At 38.9% G+C, this 22,017-nt stretch overlaps 1 protein-coding gene and 1 long non-coding RNA gene across 10 annotated transcripts in view; one reads left to right on the top strand and one right to left on the bottom strand.

Moving 5' to 3' along the window:
- The window catches only part of SH3GLB1 (SH3 domain containing GRB2 like, endophilin B1), a 34,876-nt gene extending 25,979 nt beyond the window's left edge, over positions 1-8,897 (bottom strand). For 2 of the 9 annotated variants that reach the window (XM_042952494.1, XM_042952497.1), the window contains exon 1: positions 8,514-8,896. In XM_042952494.1, coding sequence (XP_042808428.1) covers positions 8,514-8,585 — 72 coding nt within the window. In that variant the 5' untranslated portion in view covers positions 8,586-8,896. Of the gene's footprint in view, positions 1-8,513 lie in introns of all 9 variants that reach the window. The other 7 variants (XM_042952492.1, XM_042952499.1, XM_042952493.1 and 4 more) reach the window with 7 other exon arrangements.
- A 204-nt stretch (positions 8,898-9,101) lies between these two features.
- The window catches only part of LOC122227783, a 43,146-nt gene continuing 30,230 nt past the window's right edge, over positions 9,102-22,017 (top strand). Inside the window, exon 1 of the long non-coding RNA XR_006206221.1 lies at positions 9,102-9,631. This is a non-coding gene — a long non-coding RNA (uncharacterized LOC122227783). The remainder of the gene's footprint in view (positions 9,632-22,017) is intronic.

The raw sequence follows: 22,017 nt of genomic DNA, 5'->3' as shown, positions 1-22,017 counted from the left end.
CCAACAAAGTTGGTCCTATTATTTTTTGAGTGACTGAACAATTAAATGAGTGAATTAATGAATTTGAGTGTAGAAGAAGGAAGAATTCATTCTGCAGGGAAAGGGAGAAGCAGGAGAATCAGGGAAGGCTTCAAAGGGAGAGAAATATGCAACCTGGGCCTGGAATGGGGAACAGGAGTTTGAAAGGTGTGAGATGTGGGTGGTTAGAGAAACAGCTTCTCTGAACAGGTAACAACTGATCTAAGAGCAAATGATAAGAAATGGGCTATGTAAAGATCTAAGGGAAGGGTATAAAGTCCTTTCATGACTGGTCTTCCAGTTGCATTTCTAGAAGATTCGTTAGCACTGCTTTTATACACGTTAGTTTTTTATAGAAGTCCTTAACAGGGAAGTCAGATGCCCAACCAACTGAGCGACCCAGGCGCCCCTGTTAAGGACTTCTATAAAAAACTAACACGTATAAAGGCGGTGCTAATGAATCTTCTAGAAAATACTTCCGTATTTTTAACAGTGTCAGGGCTTAAGATAAATTAGAAAATGCCATATACCAAGCTGTGCATTTTATACCAAATACTAAAAAAACCTAAAACCCAAAGCCAATATAAACTCTTATAACACACAGGTAAGAATCACAACTGTAGTGATGAACATTTTGCCTAACGTGTCAGTGTTGCGATTCAATCTTCAATATCACATCTGTTTAAATCACAGTCTCTTTATACTGTAAGACTTCCAGTAAATAGTTGCTGACTTCAAAAAATTAGTATTTTCTTCTACCATTATATGAATATATTCTGTTTTTCCTTGCCTCTGTGTCTTTGTTCGTAGCACTCTGGTCAGCTGTATCCTATAGTCCACCTCTGCTTCTTACATGATATTCAATAACCATCAACTTAAGGTTAACTTTAATCCTATCTAGAATGAGCAAAAAAAAAAAAAAAAAAAAAAAAAAAAAGGTGCCAGTACAGAAACACACTGCGAATGTTATATATTTAGGTTGAAATTATACATTTATATTTTATTACTCAAACTTATAATTGTAAAAAACACAGTATCTCCCATGACTTTACTGTGGGGGTTTAAGGATTTTTTTCTATTAATCAGCAGGTATGACATATTAAGTTAACGATATAGTATATTTAATACATACATGTTTCTCTAAAATATTTTAAAGAAAGCTTACAAAAAATGAGCTACATCAGCTAAATTTAGGCGTTTTAAATTGTTAATAAAGATATTTATGGGGTATATATTTTCTTCTATTGTAAGTGAGATAAAGAATCAGCATATGACACAGTTCTTTTGCCATCAAGGATTTTATGATCTTAAGAATGCTGGTTAAACACAACATGAAATTATAATAATGGCACCCTTCTGAGATAGACAGAAGACCTTTTCTTTCCAAAAAAACCCAAAAAAACCACAAAATTCCTGGGGCGCCTGGGTGGCTCGGTCAGTTAGGCGTCCAACTTTGGCTCAGGTCATGATCTCACAGACTGTGGGTTCAAGCCTTGTGCTGAGCTCTGTGCTGATAGCTCAGAGCCTAGAACGTGCTTTGTATTCTGTCTCTCTCTCTGTCCCTCTTTAGCTCACTCTCTTTCAAGATAAATAAATATTAAAAAAAAAAATCCTTTCCCTAATTACAAAAAATTTAAAATTTTACTTTAAAAAATTTTTGTTTTCGGGGCGCCTGGGTGGCTCAGTCGGTTAGGCATCTGACTTCGGCTCAGGTCATGATCTCACGGTCCGTGAGTTCGAGCCCCGCGTCGGGCTCTGTGCTGACAGTTCACTCTGGAGCTGTTTCGGATTCTGTGTCTCCCTCTCTCTCTGACCCTCCCCATTCAAGCTCTGTCTCTCTGTCTCAAAAATTTAAACAGAAATGTTTAAATAAACATTAAAAAAATAAAAAAATTTTGTTTTCAACATATTTAAGTCCAAAATCACTACTAAGTTTGTAGTCTTCTGAGGATATCCAGTTGTTAGTTAAAAACAATAGTTGAGGGGCACCTGGGTGGCTCAACAGGCTAAGCGTCTGGCTCTTGATTTCAGCTCAGGTCATGATAGTGAAATCTGGTCCAACAACAGGCTCAATGCTGAACATGGAGCCTGCTTAAGGTTCTCTCTCTCCTTCTCCCTCTGGCCCTCCTCCACACACATTCTCTCTCTCAAAACAAAACAAAAAACACCCACAAAAAAACCCCTATAGTTTGATTTTAAGCATTTTAATGAACTTTTAGCAGTATCATTTAATAAAAACTTTTGTGAAAACAACCTACAATGAAAGTCAGAATATGTTCTGTAAGTCCAAATCCAATGTTCTCTAAAATGTAATTTGACATACAATTCTTTCATAATGATTTCATTAGGAATATAGTAAAATGACACGAGAACCGAAAGCTTAATAATCCCCTTCTCTTCACATATTTTCTTTACACACTTCTTTAAGGAAAGGACTGTCTTTGAGTCAGCCACATTATGCCAGACACTGTGATCCTTTCTTTACTACAGGATAGGCATCTAGCCTACAGGATTCTATACCATGCTTTACTACAAAGATAAAAGCACAAGCAAAAAGACTATATGATGAAAGACATCTATTTAGTATGAACTCTAACCATCAATTCTTTGAGTGGGTAAAGTAACATTTTAAAAGTTGTCTAAACTTCTTAGGGTAAAATGTATAGCACAAATTCTGAATATAATGAATTTGTAAATTGTAAAATTAGATCCTTCTCAACTTATTCTCAATTTTGGCTGCTCTTTGGAATTACCTGGGCAATCTTTCAAAAACAATGATGCCAACTCCAACCACAAGGATTCTTCTTTAACTAGACTGAGATGCAGCCTGTAAAGATTTCTGAGGTAATTCTAAGTGCAACTAAGACTGAGAACTACTGTTCTAAGCTCATAGGTGATTATATTAACATCAGGTTAACAAACCATCTTCTATCAGTTAATTAACACCAAGCACCAAAGGATGTGAAAAGTTTTGGGTAACACTAAATATGTAAAGTTTTTACACAATCAGAAAATGTATGGACTTTGAATGTGACATGTTTTATTTAGTAGAATTTGAGAGACACGGTGAAGCTGTTGCAGTTTAAATTCTATAGAAGAAACAGGATTTCAAAAGGGCTTGGGTGAGTGGTCATGTTAGAATTCCATCCAGATAGGACCTAACAGAAGTTAGTTGAGGGCAGCAGCGTATTCATCTTTACCTCTAGGCTTAGACACACCATTTTTGCTAAATTAAACTGGAGATGAAAGCCAAGCTTGCAACTAAATTTTAAAGACTTTTTTTTTCCCCTCAGAAAATAGCTGGCATTCATGAAGTTTATACAGTAACTTCAGTAGGCAGTTCAAAGGAAATACTAGAAAATTAAACTCCTAAGTAATTTAAGTTGAAAATATTTTTTTAGAAACAATATGGTCTTATTTTAAAGATGGTGAGCAAAATTTTGCTTCAATATCAATTTTGAAGTAGAAATGTGTCCACTTGGAACATTTATCAAACGAAGTAACAGAATAGTACTTCACAAAATGGATATTTACTACAAAGAATAAAATACTTAATTATGATAAATTGGGGTTAGCCTATGAAGTCTATGAGGGCAGAGACCAGGTCTCCTTTACTTTTGTACTTCAATGCCAAGCACCTAGAAGGTACTCAATAAATACAGGTTAAATTAAACAGTTTAAAATTTTAGACTGGCATTAGTCAACTTCAACTTCAGCAGATTTAATGTTAGAAAAACGCTAATAAAAATAACAAATTATTTAACATACTAAATGATTCAAAGAGTAAACTTTGAATATGGATACCCTGCCTGACTAAAATGACAGAAACTTTTTTCTTTCTTTCTTTCTTTCTTTCTTTCTTTCTTTCTTTCTTTTTTTGAGAGAGAGAGAGAGAGAGAGAGAGAGAGAGACAGAGAGCGAGCACGAGCAGGAGAGAGGGGCAGAGGGAGTGAGAATCTTAAGCGGGTTCTGTGCTGAGTGGAGGTTCACGACCCTGGGATCACGAGCTGAGCCGAAATCAAAAGTCAGATGCTCAACCAACTGAACCACCCAGGTACCCCCTAAAATTATATAAATAAAAGAACGATGTTGGATATTGTGAGATGGGAATAAGAAACAGAGTTGATTCCTTAGGACATACAAACTTATAAAGATGTGAAAGCCATAGAGTAATAGAATTTTACAGCTCCAAGGACCTTCATTAGAAGAAAAAAAATGCCAAATGATCATACAGAATTGAAAAATGACACAAGATTTCACATCAAGCCCTTGGGGTCTGAGATGGACTGAAGTTTCATCCAGAGGGAAGGAAAAGACTACACAGAGAGAGGGTGGAGGGCACTGAAGAGGAATTTAAATGTATGAACAAAAGTCTACAGTTAGAAAAGTACAAGATATTTTGGAAATTAAAAAATAATTTGATAGGAATATAGTGTGTATACATGAGTGAAAAAAAAGACAAGGTCAGAAAGGAGTATGTAATACTCAACTAAGGAGTCTGGACTGAAAAGACAGATACTAAGACTAAACGGCTTTTAAGTCCCTAATAAAGTAACAATTTATGGAGGATAAATTACCTGATGCTTTTGTATTCTATTATTTTGAGGGAGTTAAGAACAACAAAAGCACCCAAATGGAATAAATATTCCTACTGATTTATACATTTTACCTTAATATTCTTTCAAAGTGGCAAGGCATATAAATATAGCCCAACGCAGTGCTTGAACTCAAACTGTTGTGATCACGACCTGAGCCGAAACAAACAGTTGGACCCTTAACCGACTAAGCCACCCCTGTGCTCCCATATAAACAGATTTTATAAGAGAGTAGTGATGAAACCAATTTGTATGTTTAATAGTCTCTTTTTTAAAACAGGGAATGCTTACTTTTTAATCTGAAAACTTTTAAGTACAATGAAAAAAAGATATGGCAGTTGGCCACCAAGAGCATGACCTATTCCTTAAGGTATAATTTGATTTGAATAGAAATTATTATTTAGAAATGTGAAAGCTGAATTCCATTCCTATTGTTTTTATTACTTATAATGAGTAACTGGCATAGCTCTTACCCTATTCTTAGCATGAAACTTGGCACTTGGCACTATACTGATGTCAACTCAATTTAGACTGGGAATTCAGTTATTAACTAAATAGCAAAATGACAAAGCAGTGTTTTTGTTGAAAATTACTACACAGCATTCCAAATTTCACATGTTGCATTTTGGAATCATCTTTTTCTTTTTACATAATTAAAAAAATAGTACTGTGTAAAAGGTCAAACATTCAAAAGTATAATAGTATATTGAAACTCAGCTTCATAACTGTGAACATTCTGCCATTGTTTCAACTACTCCCTTTTTCTCTTCTAGAATATTTTAAAGCAATCCTCAGATATAATATACCTTCTACATAAATATTTCAGAACCTATTTCTAAGAAATACAGACTTAATAGAAAAAGATAATATTTAAGGAGTCTGTTCCTCCTGAAATTTTTCCCTTCTCAGTAAATCTCAAGCCAAAACCTCATAGTCATCCGTAACACGTCTTTCCCTCCTAGCCTCAAGCCAACTTGAGAAGCAATACTGAATAGGTTCTGAATCTTCCCTGCTATTACTGTCACCTAAGTCAATATCACCTTTTGCCTATCCTATGGCCACAGCTCCCTAACTGATAACCCTGGTAACCCAGAACCTCAGGGTCTTCATACTTTTTCCCTCTGCCTAAAATGCCTTTCCTCCAAAAAATTGGAATGGTCACTTCCTTGAGGTCTCTTGGAATTTGATCCTGTTGGAAAGACTTGTCCTGAATCATATATCTATACAACCTGGCAAAAACCACCATCCCCGCCATTAACATATCACTTCTGGCCTTTTTCTTCATCACCACCTGATGTATTTACTAATTTGTCTTTTGCTAGATTATAAGCTCTATCAGAACAGGTATTTTGCTGATTTTATTCACCAGTGTATCACCAGAGTCCAAAATAGTAGTGTAAGACAGACATGGCAGTAGGCACTTAAGTATTTAGTACTGAGAATAATTTGATAGCTAAGATTAGGACAGAATTTAAAAACTAAAGGATTTGAAGCAATGAGCAATTAAAATCCATCTGAAAAGTACATCTTTTGAGAGCTTTGCTAGATTTATTTTTTTATTATTTAAAAAAATTTTTTTTTAACGTTTATTTATTTTTGAGACAGAGACAGAGCATGAACGGGGGAGGGGCAGAGAGAGAGGGAGACACAGAATCGGAAGCAGGCTCCAGGCTCTGAGCCATCAGCCCAGAGCTCGACGCGGGGCTCGAACTCATGGACCAGGAGATCGTGACCTGAGTTGAAGTCGGATGCTTAACTGACTGAGCCACCCAGGCGCCTGCTAGATTTATTTTTTAAATCAAGTCTACTAACAATTTAAATCAAATTCTAAAAATCAACCAATCAATCAATCAAATTCTAGTACATGTGTCTTATTTAAGCACTGTGGATTCTCTACCTGAAAACACATCTCTCTTTAAAAGGGTGGCAATACAACATCAAATCTCTGCTCGGCAAACAAAATCTTTGGGAATCAGCAATAAAAAATATTGAAGGCCTCTTTTCAGTCAACATTAAGTCTCACAAATCAAATCATTTCAGACTCTCAACCACTCACCCTCCTTGCACTTGTCTTTTAACTATCGGAAGTAGGCTAATTTAAATCAATAAATCATTTTAACCAATGTCTTTACAATATAGCATATGTTTTATTTTTAAAATGTTTATTTATTTTTGAGAGAGAGCAAGCCAGGAAGGGGCAGAGAGAGAGGGGGGGACAGAGGATCCGGAGCAGGCTTGGCGCTGACGGCAGAGTCCTATGAGGGGCTCGAACTCACCAAACCTGAGATCATGACCTGAGCTGAAGTCAGACACTTAACCGAGCCATCCAGGCCAAATGAACCATCTATAGCTTATATTTTAATGAAGGAGGAGGAGATAAGGGTTAAGGCAGCTAGCTTATTACTCACCATGCAGATTTTGGAACTTAGAAATCAACACCTAGAAGGAATTTCCCACTGCCTTAAGTATTATCTGCTTAAGTGTTATTGAAATGCTCAGATTATATTAGATGATCTTTAAAGTCTCTCCAGTCTGCAACATTCTATATTCTATATCTGCAATGCCTACTCTGCAAGAGAGAAGCAGCTTTCAATGAGTAGCAGATCAGGCAGCACTTGGCTATTTACTAGCCATGCAAGTTAAATAAGTAACTTAACCTCTATGAGGCTGTTTCCTCATATATAAAAGGGGTTAACAGCATCTATCTGGCAAAGTTACAGAAAGGACAGTAGATAACCTGTCAAATGCCTTGCATATGTTTGACAGTTTTTTTCACAATATAGGCAGCTATTACCTAGCTCGACTTCTACCATTCTCTTGCCAAGAATAATGCAATGTAAGATCAACTCCACCAATGAAACTGGGGTAAAGGAGAAAAGTAATAAGGCAGTGCAACTGATTTACATTTCAGTATTAGTTTGGTATGTGTATTAGAAAATTATTTTTGTTTTCTCTTTACAAAACGGAATGTTGTTGCTACTATGACTATGTCATTAATTTAAGCACCAGATTGTTTATAACTCATGTTGTGTGAAATTTACATCTGTTCGTAGATTTAAACGAGTTGACATAATGTGGGTGATAGCTGGGGAAAACTGTCCAAGTTCCCGAGTGCTGACACTTCCTTGACTGCGGAATGCCGCAAGACGGCTAAATTTCCCCCTTAAAGTGTATTTGAAATATAACAACTCTTGACAACACGCATAACGCGAATCTTCCCCTCCAGCGTCTCCTTGTCCTGCTGCCGATGCTCCTCATTTTGAGAACGAGGTGGGAACCCCCAAACTCCAGGCTTCCCAAGGCCTTGGCAGAGTATGGACGCCAACCGACGATCTCCATTTCGCCCGCGGACCGCCCTAAGCCCAGGGACCTTCCTTTCAGGGAGAGAGAGGGCTGGAAGGAACTGCGCTGGCAGCTCTTTCGGTTCAGGGGCAGGAAAAGGAAACTTCCTTCTTGGACTCGGCGAGGAGAGGGAGAGAGACGAAAGGAAAGGGTGGGGGTGGTGCAAGAAAGGCCCGTCTCTCTCGTTACCGCGCCGGGCTAGCAGGGCCTTTGCCCTCCCCGGGAGGGCGGCCACACCAGCCCTGGCGATGTGGGGCCAGAAAGGCGGGCGGTGCTGTCTCTCGGTCCGGAGCCGAATTCAAGGTGTCCTCCCGGGGCGGAGGAAGCTCCGCACCCTCTCCCCACCCCGCCTCGCTTCCGGGGAAGCGGCGGTTGAACTGGAAAGGGGCAGAAAACCGCCGCCGTGCCCGGAGGGGGCACCAGGCCGCGCCCATCACCCAGGCCTCCGGCCGCAGGCCTGCCAGCAGGTCTGTGTGGTCGGGTGCGGGGAGCGCCGCCGCCTCGCGCGGCCCCTCCTCTGCCCTCTCGGGCGCTACCCTTTCCCCCCCACCGCGGTACCTGCACAGCACGACTGAGGAAGGTGCCCGCGTCCGCCGCCAGCTTCTTCACGTTGAAGTCCATGATGTTCATCCTGGGCGGCGGCAGCCGGGCGGAGCTGCCGGCTGACTTAGCGGGGAGGCGCCGAGGCCGGGCTGGGGCACCGGGCGAGAGTGGCGGGGGCAGACGTGGTAGGTGGAGGGAGGCGGCGCCAGCCCCGCCGCAGCAGCTGTCGTTTCCGTGAGGGGGAAGCGAGAGGGTGGGGCGAGGGGAGAGAACGGGCGGGGCGGGCCGCGCGCCCGGGTGGCGGCGGGGGCGGCCGAGACGTCGGGCCTGCTCGGCGGAGTCTGGCGCTAGCGTCGGCGCTGGCGGCCGAAAGCTAGAAGGAGACTGACGGACTGGTAATGAGCTGTGTGGGGCGGGGTCCCGGACGGAGGAAGCCCCGCCGGCCGCGGGGTGGAGCCTTTTCAGAGGTTGTCGCGGGAACAGCGACCCCTTCTGGATCGCCGCGGCGCAGTCGCGGGGCGCGCCGGAAGCTCGGCCAGCTCCACCGGAGGGAGGGGCATGTTAGCTCCCAGAAGCGAGTAGTGAGGCGTGGGGGCCCTGGTTTGCAGGTTAGCCGCTGAAAACTGAGAGCAGAGACAACCCAAATTCCCCCGTTTTGTTTCAAGGGAAAATATGAAAATTGTAGCACAGAATGACAATATTATGAAATTACAACCAACAGACAACTCCTTAGCATCTTGTAGCAGCCACGCCCCGCTGATCCCTGACGCCTGGTGGCACTCGATTTACGTTTGCTGAGCAGGGCTGAGTTTATAGTTCCCACTGAGTGTGTTGTTCATTAAGGATTATTGAGAATCTTCTGTGTACCAGGACTGAATCAGGGGCTGACATACCGTACTGAACAAAACTGTCCCTGGTCTCAAGGAGCTCTCAGTTGGGTTACTTGACAATCTTCGGGCCCTTCACCCCCACCAGAAGCTCCGTTAACTATTTGCTGCTGCGGGGGTTTTGAGTGCCTTAAGGCAGCAAGCCCACGCTGGATTATTCGAGCAACACAAGCCGCCTACTGTGTGCAAAGTACGGTGACGGGGGATACAAAGTGCCAGGTGGGAGACACAAGGAAGTATAAAATGGTGAGTGAGATGGAATAACTCTTAACCCTTAACATTCAGTGTGGGGAATTTTAATAACAAATGAAAATATGAAGTGAAATCTGTTCAAAAGCCCATAATGCCAAGTAACTTCCAAAGCAGCTCTCACGATACGACCTATGCTTGAACTAAGTTAAAACAGGCGATAGCGCAGAGGGAGAGACAGTATTTCAAGAATAAAACACTCCATGTTATTTTTTTTTGTCACTGTATCCTTTTGTTACATTAGGGCTGGGAAAATACAGGCCCAGCAGGCAATGAAATGAGCTCATGTTTTACTGAAGCAGCAGAGAAGCAGTAGCTATTGTTAACGGCTGAAAAATTAGTTCCTGAAGACATAAAGAACAGCAGATTCATATAAATATTTGTATTCTTTTATTCTCTGTGGTGGTGACAGAAACAACCACTTCTTTCTAAGGTAACTCCAATAGAATGAGTCTCCAAGACCAAAATTGCTGCATGTATATTTCATCTCAACCTATTTTCCCAGAAATATGGAAAAGGAAATATGTAATCAGGAATCCTGTTTTTCATTTATTGTTTATTTTAGGTTTTTATGTGGAAATGCACTTTCTCTCTTTCCAGATGTCTGTCTTCACAATAAATATGTTTGCCATCATTTATGTTCATTCTAGTTTAGAATCACAAAACTGTGTCCACCATTATAGGAAAAAACTCTGAATCCTGTCCTCAAACATGTAGATCTTCCTAACTTGAAAAAAAAGTCACTTCTTTTTGTTGAGCCCTTTAGAGTTTTAATACTGTTTCTCTCGTTTCACAAATTCATAAGACTCGTGTGTTGCCTGTATTAACTTACTATCCGTTTCCTGCCTGATTCAATGCAATTGACTTCTATTTCTGTAACTATACCTAAACAGCATTCTTGAGGTTGCCTTTATGTTCATGATAAACTCATTGGCCTTTTCTCAGACTTCCACAGTGACTGTATTCAGTGCCTTCCCAGCAATACACCCCTTTCCAGGCCCTTATTGTTTGCTGGCTTTCCCAGTACCTCGTAGACTTTCCCATTCCACTCTGCTGGCACTTCTGATGGCTTTAATGCAGGTATTCCTTAAACTCAATGTTCAGCACTTTTTTTGTTTTCTCTCTCTCTCTTTTTTAATGTTTATTTCTCTTTGAGAGAGAGAGAGAGAGAGAGAGAGCGAGCACAAGCAGGGGAGGGACAGAAAGACATAGAATTCGAAGCAGGCTTCAGGCTCTGAGCTGTCAGTGCAGAACCCACTACGGGGCCAAACCAATGAACTGGTGAGATCATGACCTGAGCTGAAGTTGGAAGCTTAAGCGACGGAGACACCCATGTGCCCCTGTTCTCTTTTCTTTGATTAGTTTCTTAATCCGTATTTATACCACTTCATTCTTTTATGCATTCATTCAGTAAATATTTTTTGGATATCTACTCTGTGCCAAATGGCATTATTCTTGTGGCTAGGAATATAGCAGGCAACAAGACAGATAGCCCTTGCTCTCATGGGAGTTTATAAATAATTCCTAAGACAGAAATTGAATAAGTACAATGTGATGAAATGCCTAGGAGGAATCCAAAGTGCTCTTAAACATTCACTTCCAGCCTGTACTTAGTAACTTGAATTCTAATTCTAATTTGGATGGTAGGTCTTTCTGGAAGGGTTCTAGATTACCTTTTAATGCTTTCTTTAATCTGTTCCTTATAGTAACTTCTTATTCCAATACAAAGTATTATGAAAGTGATGTTTTTAAGATCATACAAAGTGTTGAATACCTGAAATCTTCCCCAAAATTTTTAGCTTAAAAAATAAATAAAACCTTTATTGAAATGGTATTGTAGGTAGTATGATATGCATTTTAATTTTTTTTTTTTTTGTTAGTGGCTGACAAGATGTTCATTACCTCATACCTAGACCAGTGACATCTAAAGTGGTGGTTTATATGTACCTCATTGGGGTGTGCAATATGATCCACGGGGGTGCTGAAAAAATATTGGAAGGTTGGTTTGTATTTTATCTAATAGAAAAAAATTTGTTTCACTAAGTTTTTAAAAAAATATAGATTGACACTGGTGTTCTCACTTTACATTTATCAGATAGACACGTCACAGATAGTAAGTGAGGATCTTAAGAGAATAATGGGAACTTCTCAACTTGGAAGAGTTGAAATTAGTAATTTCCTTTGATTATTTGCATCAGCTTATGATAACATAATACAGTGTGGCTGATTAAGTGTATCTGTAAATTACATTATCTATCTAGTTCTAACTAAATAAACCTTCACAAAAATGGGCAAGTAGCCTAAAGAATTTCCCCCAAAGAAACCATCATTAAAAGTAAGGAAACAAGAAATGCCAGAATCAAGTATTTTGGGAAGGTTGTTGAAATATGGATTAAAAGATGATTTGCAAAGTAAAACACAGCCTGAAAACTATAAAGTATAAAAGTTTGTGTAGGATTGGGTGAGAGTGAGAGGAAGGGGGTATTAGTAGGGTAAGAGAGGTGATAGTGATAATTAAGACTTCTTAGGCTGGCTTTTGATTGAATTTATCTGGAAGGATGAGGTTTGATGGTGGGGAGAGATGATCAGGCTTTTAATTTATAACATGTTTGCAGTGTGGCTAATCAATTGGGGAGGGACAAAGACAGTTAGGATGAACAATTAAGATTCTGTTATCAAAACTTTTCCTGTACTCTGCTACCTTGAAATCTTAAATTTAGAAATCTCATTTTGGACAAAATTGCCTCTCACTTGACCTCTCTGATTCCTTTACTCATTTAGTGTGTTCTTACTATCATCAAGGGCTACAGTCCCATGACTCATTACTATTTACCGATTTTTAAGTCTCACCAGAACTCAGAGTTCCCATCATCCTTCTGGCCCATCAGCCTACGTTCCCAGATGAATGTTTTCTCTGTTCATGCTCTCAAACTGTCAAGCGTTGTTAGGGGAAAATTGCACAACATTGTAGGTGGATGCTGCTACCAATGCATGATTGCCTATTTCCGTTGAACCTTTAACTGCCTAGAAATGCTTTTACTTCTTCCTAATCAACTCCTTTTCACTCTCTGCAGACCCTACTGCAAAACTTCACCACTCTCCTTAAGATTCCTACTTTATTCTCATATACCCTTACTCTCAGCCTTTGATACTTTTTCTTTACAGAGAAACTATATATCATAAAGCTATTTGGCAGCTCCTTCAATCAAATTCCCTTATTTCCACCTTTTATCCTTTCCACCCCCACCCTCTGCACACTCATCATTATTACCAAATGCTTCAAAGGAAAAGGTATCCTAGGTGTTGTCTTCTGAGTCAAGCTATTGCCTCTTAATCTTGGCTGTGCATTGGCATCACCTGGAGAGTTTAAGCAACCACTGGTGCCTCATCCCCTCCCCCAGAATGTGGACTGGGCATTGGGATGTTTAGAAGCTCCTCCAGGTGGTTCTAATGTGTGCCTGAGGTTGAGAACGAACCCATCATCCTATGGGAACGTGCTCCCCCCAGTCTATCCTTTGCTAACGGGCAGATTCCATTTCTCTTACTGGATTGAGTCCTCAAGGGCAGAAACCATTTATTGTTAATTTTTATACTTTTATGGTCTACATTCCCAGCAACACAGTGGATTCTCCATTTGTTAAATGAATAAGCAAATCAAGATGTATACAGTTTTTTTTTTGTACCCCTCCTCTCCTATCTAAACATCCAACTACAGCGCTTAAATATTTCCAGCGCTGAGTTTCCTTTTCTTTAATGTTGTTTTTCTTCTTGGATTTCCTGTAATGGTAAATTGAATTATATGCACCAAGTCACCTAAGCTAAAAATCCCAGTCCCCTATGATTATTTCCTCTTCTTTATCACGTCCAACAGATCAGATCCTGACAATTTTTTTCTGTGCACTATTTCTCATCTTCATCTTCCTTTTCTTTTTTTAAATTGAGGTATAATTGACATATATTACATTAGTTTCAAGTGTACAACATAATGGTTCACTATTTATATACATTGCAAGATGATCACCACAGTAAGTCTAGTTAATATCCATCCATATCACCATGTGTAAAGTTACAATTTTTTTTTCCTTCCCGCCCCCCAACATGTTACAAACTACAAGAGACTTTTTTTTTTTAATGTTTTTTTTTTTAAATTTATTTTTGAGACAGAGAGAGAGCATGAACGGGGGAGGGTCAGAGAGAGAGGGAGACACAGAATCTGAAACAGGCTCCAGGCTCTGAGCCGTCAGCCCAGAGCCCGACGCGGGGCTCGAACTCACGGACCGCGAGATCATGACCTGAGCCGAAGTCGGACGCTCAACCGACTGAGCCACCCAGGCGCCCCTACAAGAGACTTTTAATGATAGAGAACGAACTGAGGGGTGATGGAGGGAGGTGGATGGGACGGATGGGCTAGATGGGTGATGGGTATTAAGGAGGGAAGTTGTTGTGATGAGCGCTGGGTGTTGTATGTGATGAATCACTGAATTCTACTCCTGAAGCCAATATTGCACTGTATGTTAACTAAAATTTAAATTAAAAAAATAAAAAGGTAGTAAAAATTGTTTTTGTGTGGTGAAAACTTTTAAGATCTATTCTCTTAGCAACTTTCAAATATGCAATATGGTATTACTAGCTATATTCACCATGCTGTACATTACATCCCCATTACTTATTTATTTTATAATTGGACATTTGTGCCTTTTGACCCCTTTCATCTGTTTCTTCCTTTGAGCCCCCCCCCCCCCCCCCCCCCTTGTAACCACCAATCAGTTCCCTGTATCTGTGAGCTTGGGTTTTGCTGTTGTTGTTTTTAGATTTCACATATGAGTGAGATTATATAGTATTTGTCTTTCTCTGTCTGATTTATTTCACTTAGCATAAGAAGGCCATCTATGTTGTCACAAATGGCAAGATTTTATTTGCTTTATGGCTGAATAATATTCCACGGTGTGTGTGTGTGTGTGTTTGCATGTCACATGTCATATTTTCTTTATCCATTCATCCCCTGATGGACACTTAGGTTATTTCCATATCTTCGCTATTGTAAATAATGCTGTAATGAAGGAACATGGGGGTGCAGATTTGAGTTAGTACTTCTCCTTCTTCTTTTTTTTTTTTTTTTTTTTTTTTTTGATAAATACCCAGGAGTGGAATTGCTGGATCATATAAGAGTTCCATTTTTAAATTTTGGAGAATCTTCATACTATTTTCCAGAGTAGCTGCACCAGTTTACATACACACCAACAGTGCACAGTTGTTCTCTTTTATCCACATCCTTTCCAGCACTTGTTGTTTCCTGACTTGTGAAAATAGCCATTCTAACAGGTGTGAGGTAGCAGTTTTGATTTGCATTTCCCTGATGATTAATGATGTTGAGCATCTTTTCATGTCCCTGTTGGCCATCAGTATGTTCTCTTTGGAAAAATGTCTACTCAGATTTTCTGCCCATTTTTTAATTGGATTTTTTTTTTTTTTTTTTGCTATTGAATTGTATGAGTTCTTTATATATTTTGGCTATTAACCCTTATTGGACATAATGACTTACAAATATTTTCTCCCATTCAGTAGGTTGCCTTTTCATTTTGATGACGTTTTCCTTTCTGTGTAGAAGCTTTTTGGTTTGATATAGTGCCACTTGTTTATTTTTGCTTTTGTTGTTTTGGTGTCAAATTGAAAAAAAATCATTACCAAGACCTATGTCAATGAACTTACTGCCTATGTTTTCTTCTAGGAGTGTTATGGTTTCAAGTCTTCTGTATAAGTCTTTAATTCATTTCAGTTAATTTTTACTTTTGGTGTAATATAGTAGTCCAGTTTCATTCTGTTGCATGTAGCTGTCCAATTTTACCATCACTGTTTATTGAAAATACTATTTCCCCATTGTTCTTGGCTCATTTTTCATAAATGGGTAGACCATATATGTATGCAGTTATTTCTAGGCTATCTATTCTGTTCCATTGATCTATGTGTTTGTTTTTGGAGAATACTGTTTTGATCACTGTAGCTTTGTTAATACAGTGTGAAATCAGAGAGCATGCCTCTGGCTTTGTTCTTCTTTCTCAAGATTGCTTTGGCTATTTGGGGTCTTTTGTGTTCCATATACCTTTTAGGATTGTTCCAGTTCTGTGCAAAATGCCATTGGAGTTTTGGTAGAGATCGCATTGAATCTGTATATTGCTTTAGGTAGTATAGACATATTAACAATACTGATTCTTTATTTTTTTAATATTTATTTATACTGGGTGAGGGGAGGAGCAGAGAGAGGGAGTGAGAGAATCCCAAGCAGGTTCCGTGTTCAGCGTACAGCCTGACATGGGGCTCGATCCCACGACTGTGAGATTAGCACCTGAGAGGATATCAAGAGTCAGATGCTCAACCCACTGAGCCACCTAGGTGCTCCTAACAATACTGTACAGAATATCTTTCTATTTATGTGTGTCTTCTTCAGTTTCTTTCATTAATGTCTTGTAGTTTTCAATATACAGATCTTTCACCGCTTTAGTTTTAATTTATCCCTAGGTATTTTACTCTTTTTGATGAAATTGTAAATGGGGTTGCTTTCTTAATTTCTCTTTTTGTCAGTTCATCATCATTGTATAGAGACACAACAGATTTTTGTATATTAATTTTGTGTCCTGAATTTCTACTGAGTTTCTTTATTTTAACAGTTTTTTGGTGGAGTCTTCAGGGTTTTCTATATGTAATATCATGTTGTCTGTAAATAGTGACTATTTTACTTCTTCCTTTCCAATTTGGATGTCTTTTATTTCTTTATGTTTTCTGATTGCTGTGGCTAGGACTTCCAGTACTATGTTGAATTAAATGGTGAGAGTGGACATCCCTGTCTTGTTCCTGATCTTAGGGAAAAACTCTCAATTCTTCATCATTGAATATGATGTTAGCTATGGGTTTTTCATATATGGCCTTTATTATGTTGAGATATGTTTCCTGCAAACCTGTTTTGTTGAGTGTTTTAATCATGAATGGATGTTGAATTTTGTCAAGTATGTTTTCTGCAACCATTGAGGTGATCATATGATTTTTTATGCTTCATTTTGTTAATGTAGTGTATCACATTGATGGATTTGCAGAAGTTGAACCATCTGTGCATTGGGGGAATAAATCCCACTTGAACCTGGTGTATGATCCTTAATGTATTGTTGAATTTGGTTTGCTAATTTTTATTGAGAACTTTTGCATCTGTGTCCATTAGGGATATTGGCCTGTAACCTTTTTTTCTTGTGGTGTCCTTGTGTGGTTTTGGTATCAGGGTAATACTGGCCTTGTAAATGAGTTTGGAAGCATTCTATCTTCTATTTCTTGCGAGAATTTTGAGAAGAGTCAGTATTAACTCTTCTTTGACTGTTTGATAGAATTCTCCAGTGAATTTGTCTGTTCCTGGACTTTTGTTTGTTGGGGGGGGGGGGGTTGATTACTGAGTCTATCTCCTTACAAGTAATTAGTCTGTTCAGGTGTTCTGTTTCTTCATGATTCGGTCTTGGTAAGTTGTATGTTTGTAGGAATGTGTTCATTTCTTTTGGGTTGTCCAATTTGTTGGCATATAATTGTTCATAGTAATCTCTCATGATCCTTTGTATTTCTGTGGTATTAGTTGTGCATCTCCTCTTTCATTTCTGGCTTTTGTTATTCAAGTCTTCTCTCTTTTTTCTTGGTAAGTCTGGCTAAAGGTTTCTCAATTTTGTTTATCTTGTCAAGGAACCAGCTCTTAGTTTCATTGATCTATTGTCTTCTTAGTCTCTATTTATTTCCACTCTGATCTTTATTTCCTTTCTTCTACTAACTTTGGGTTTTGTTTGTTTTTATTTTTATAGTTCCTAGAACTGTAAAGTTAGACTGAGATTTTTCTTTTCTTTTCTTTTCTTTTTTTTTTTGAGGTATGCATTTATTGCTATGAACTTCCCTGTGAGAACTCTTTGCTGCATCCCATAAATTTTGGTCTGTTGTATTTTCATTTTCATTTGTCTCAGGCATTTTTTGATTTCTCTTTTGAATTCTGCTTTGACCAATTGGTTGTTTAACAGCATTGTGTTTAATCTCCACATGTTTGTAAGTTTTCCAGTATTCTTTTTGTAATTGATTTTTAGTTTCATACCATTGTGTTCAGAAAAAATGCTTGATATAATTTCAATCTTTCTAAACCTATTAAGACTTGTTTTGCGGCCTAACATGTCATCTATCCTGGAGAATGTTCCATGTCTACTTGAGAAGAATATGTATTCTCACATTCTTTTGCTTTTGGGTGGAATGTTTTATATACATATGTTAAGTCCATCTGGTCTAATGTGTCATTTAGGCCAATGTTGCCTTATTGATTTTCTGTCTGGATTATCTATTCACTGATGTAAATGGGGAAAGTCCCCACCATTATTGTTGCTGTCTATTTCTCCCTTTAGATCTATTAATATTTGCTTTATATATTTAGGTGCTCCTATATTAGATGCATAAATATTTACAAATGTTAAAATCTCTTGTTGGATTGACCCCTGGATAATTATGTAATGCCCTTTATCTCCTATTAGAGTCTTTGTTTTAAAATCTAATTTGTCTGATATAAATATAGCTACCCCAGTTTGTTTTATTTTTGTTTTTTGTTTTGTTTGTTTTTGTTTTTTGTTTTCATTTGCATGGAGTTCCTTTTCATTCTTTCACTTTCAGTCTGTATGTGTCCTTACATCTGACGTCTCCTGGAGGCAGCATATTTATAGATCTTGTTTTGTTACATTTAACTATTCTGTGTCTTTTAGTTAGAGAATTTAGTCCATAACATTTAAAGTAGCTACTGTAATTATGTACGTAATTGTTTTTAATTGTTTTCTGGCTGTTTGGTAGTTCCCCTCTATTCCTTTTTTTCCCCTTTGCTCTTTTACTGGTGGTTTGATGACTTTCTTTAGTGGTATGCATAGATTCTTTTCTGCTTATTTTTTGTGTATCTACTATAGAATATTCCTTTGTGGTTATCATGTGACTTACGTGTAACAACCTATGTACCTATGGCAGTCTATTTAAGTTGATAACTTAGATTTGATTGCATTCTAAAGCTCTACATTTTTACTGTCCTACCTTTCTGTTTTATGTGTTTGATGTCACATTTTACATCTTTTTATTCTGTGTATCCCTTAACTAATTATTATAGTTTTAGTTACTTTTATTTTTGTCTTTTAGCCTTCATACTAGTTTTATAAGCATTTAATCCATTACCTTCAGTATATATTTACCTTTCCAGTGAGATTTATTTCATATATTTTCTTGTTACTAACTAGCATTTTTTCTTTTCAACTCAACGAAGTACATTTGCCATTTTATGTAAAGCCAGTTTAGTGGTGATGTACTTTTTTAGCTTTTGGTTGTCTAGAAAACTCTTGATCTCTTCTTCAGTCCTGAGTGATAGCTACTCATGTATTCATGGTTGAAAGTTTTTCTTTCCGTGATTTGAATATATTGTGCCACCCCCTCTGGCATGCAAAATTCTTACCAAAAAAAATCTGCTTGTAGTCATGTGGCGTTTCCCTTGTACATAACAAGTTGTTTTTCTCTTGTGGCTTTTAAGATTCTCTCCTTTTGTTTGACTTTTGACATTTATTTAATTTATTTTTTTGTTTATTTATTTTGAGAGAGAGAGAGAGAGAGAGAGAATTAGTGGGGGACGGGCAGAGAAAGAAGGGGACAGAGGATCTAGAGCGGGCTCCATGCTGACAGCAGAGAGCCCAATGTGGGGCTTGAAGTCACAAACTGTGAGATCATGACCTGAACCAAAGTCTAACACTTAACTGACTGAGCCACCCAGGTGCCCTTGACTTGACATTTTAATTATACTGTGTGTTAGTGTGGGTCTCTTTTGGTTCATCTTATTTGGAAGTCTCTGAGCTTCCTGAATCTGGATGTCTGATTCCTTCTCGAGGTTAAAGAAGTTTTCAAGCCTTATTTCTTCAAAAAATTTTTCACCCCTTTCTCTGTTCTCTTTCTGAGAGTCATATAATGCAGATGTTAGTCTGTTTTATGTTGTTCCATAAGTACCATAAGCTATATTCCCTTCTTTTCATTATATTTTCTCTTTGCTGTCCTTGCTGGGTGAAGTCAACTGTCCTGTTTTCGAATTAACTGAACCTTTTTCTTCCTTCATCTCCTCTGCTGTTGAACACCTCTAGTCTATTTTTTTAGTTCAGTTATTTAGTTCAGAATCTTCAGCTCTGTGACTTTTGTTTAGTACTTTTCTTAGATTTTCTGTCTGTCTGTTGAAGTTTGCACTATGTTCGTTCATTCTTCTTCCAAGTTTGGTGAGCATCTGTATGACCATTACTTTGAACTCTTTGTCAGATAAATTAGTTATCTCTGCTTCATTAAGTTTTTTTTTGAGGTTTTATATTGTTCTTTTGTTTGAAACATATCCTCCCTTTCTTTATTTCACTTGACTCTCTTAGTTTCTATGTATTAGATGAAAGATACACCTCTCTCAGTCTTGAAGTAATGGCCTTGGGTAGGAGATGAACATTGTCATTCAACCCTGCCCTAGCTTGAGTTGTCTCCCAAACCTTTGTAATTGTCTAATTACAGCTTATTATATTTTTAATAGCTCCCAGTAGTTGAGGGTGTGCCAAAACCTGTCAGTGTCCCAAAGGTGAGGATCTCAATCAGCACCTAGATTCAGGCTGATTTGGATGCTAGACCTTCAGGCAGCAAATATACACAGTCCTTTGGGATTTCAAGCATAAGCCCTGCTGGCCACCAGAGACAGACAATCTGGAGGTATCCTCTGGGCAGTAGTCACAAAAATTGTGGCTCCAGACAAATATATAAGGTCTTTTACAGGTGATTCTGGCAAGCTGTAGTGAGGCAGAGGGAGAATGCAAAGATGGCATCCACTGGATTAGTTCCCTGGGGCCTCCACAGGCCCCCAGGTGTGTGCCACACCTGAAGGCTGTCCTTCAGGCTGAAACTGCAGGTTAAGTAATAAACCTCTTTGTAGAAAGACTGGGGATGTGCTTCAGTGTGTTGTCTGTGCACCCACCATCCTAGGGGTGGTATCCTACCAAGAACTATCTCTTTGATTGTTATAGCCCCATGGGACCCAGGAATGCAAGCTCCCCGGGCTTCAGAGCCAGGTGATCAAGGAGCATCCTCTGGGTAGCAGCAGCACAAATCAGAGCACCAGACGTGTAAAAACTAGCTTCTGGGAGTTACTGATGTGCTAGTGTACGACAGGATAGAATGAAGATGGTGCTCTCCAGCTGTAGCAAGGGAGAAGGGGAATGTAAAGATGGCACTAGAAAAAGAAAACGAGTTTGTGACTGTAGGCTAGGGCAAGGCGGTGAGAGAGCCCAAAGATGACGTCCACCAGCTAGTGCAAAGTGAGGGAAACGTAAAGGTGGTGCTTGTTGGAAAAAAGAACACGTTGGCACCTGTTGGCTGGAGCAAGGCTGAAGGAGAGTGTAATGATGGTGCCCATCAGTCTGTGTCCCCAGAGAGGGTTTCAGCGTGTGTGTGTCAAATTAGATGTCTGCCCCCCAGGCCAGTGCTTTCATATAAGCAGGTGAGTCTCTTTCACTTAAAGTCTGAGTGCTATTAGCTCTTCTGAGCTGGGCCCTGGGATGAGTCCAAGCATGTGAGCCCCTTGAGATCCGTTTCTTAGATTGCTGCAGTCTTGTGGCATGAGCCCCATTGGTTTTCAAAGCCACGTGTTTTGGGAGCTTGTCTCTCAGGTGCAAGTCTTTAAAGTTGGGTTGCCAAATATGGAGTTCATACCCTTTGCTCTTTAAGAACAAGCTCCAGGTTATGAATTTTCCTCTTGATTATAGGTTGCCACACTTGGGGTGAGGTATATGGCAAGATTGTGCCCAGCCTTTTTTACCTGCTTCAGTGTGGCTTTTTTCTTGTTTTCCCAATGTGTAGTTTTTGCTCAGCCAGCCTTTAGGTTTTTTCAGAGGAAATTATTCCATATGTGGCTGTAGATGTGGTATGCCTATGGGAAGAGGTAAGGTAAGGATCGTCTTACGTGTTGAACTGGAACCGATCCTCTTATTTTGAAAAAGCGATTTTTTCATATTGAACCAATTTCAGACCAAGAAAAAAGTTGCAAGAATAGTACAAAAACTTCTGTATATCCTTTTCCAGAAAGTTCCTTCAAGCTTTCCCAATTATTTCACCAACGTCTTTAAAGCAAAAACCTCTAGGCCAAGATCAGGTGTTGTACCCATTTGTCACGTTGCTCAATCCTCCTTAAAACTGGATCAGTTCTTCATCTTTTTTTTTTTTTAACATTCTATTCCTGCCTTTTTCTTTTTGAAGAATTAGCCACTATTCTTAAGTTGCATGATTATTACCTATTGTGTTTTATACTTTCACTGATTATATATGGATCTGTAAATGAT

The sequence above is a fragment of the Panthera leo genome, chromosome C1 (assembly GCF_018350215.1).
Source record: "Panthera leo isolate Ple1 chromosome C1, P.leo_Ple1_pat1.1, whole genome shotgun sequence".
Classification (NCBI taxonomy): domain Eukaryota; kingdom Metazoa; phylum Chordata; class Mammalia; order Carnivora; family Felidae; genus Panthera; species Panthera leo.
Note: the sequence above shows the minus strand (reverse complement) of the source record. Positions and strands in the feature narration are given on the sequence as shown.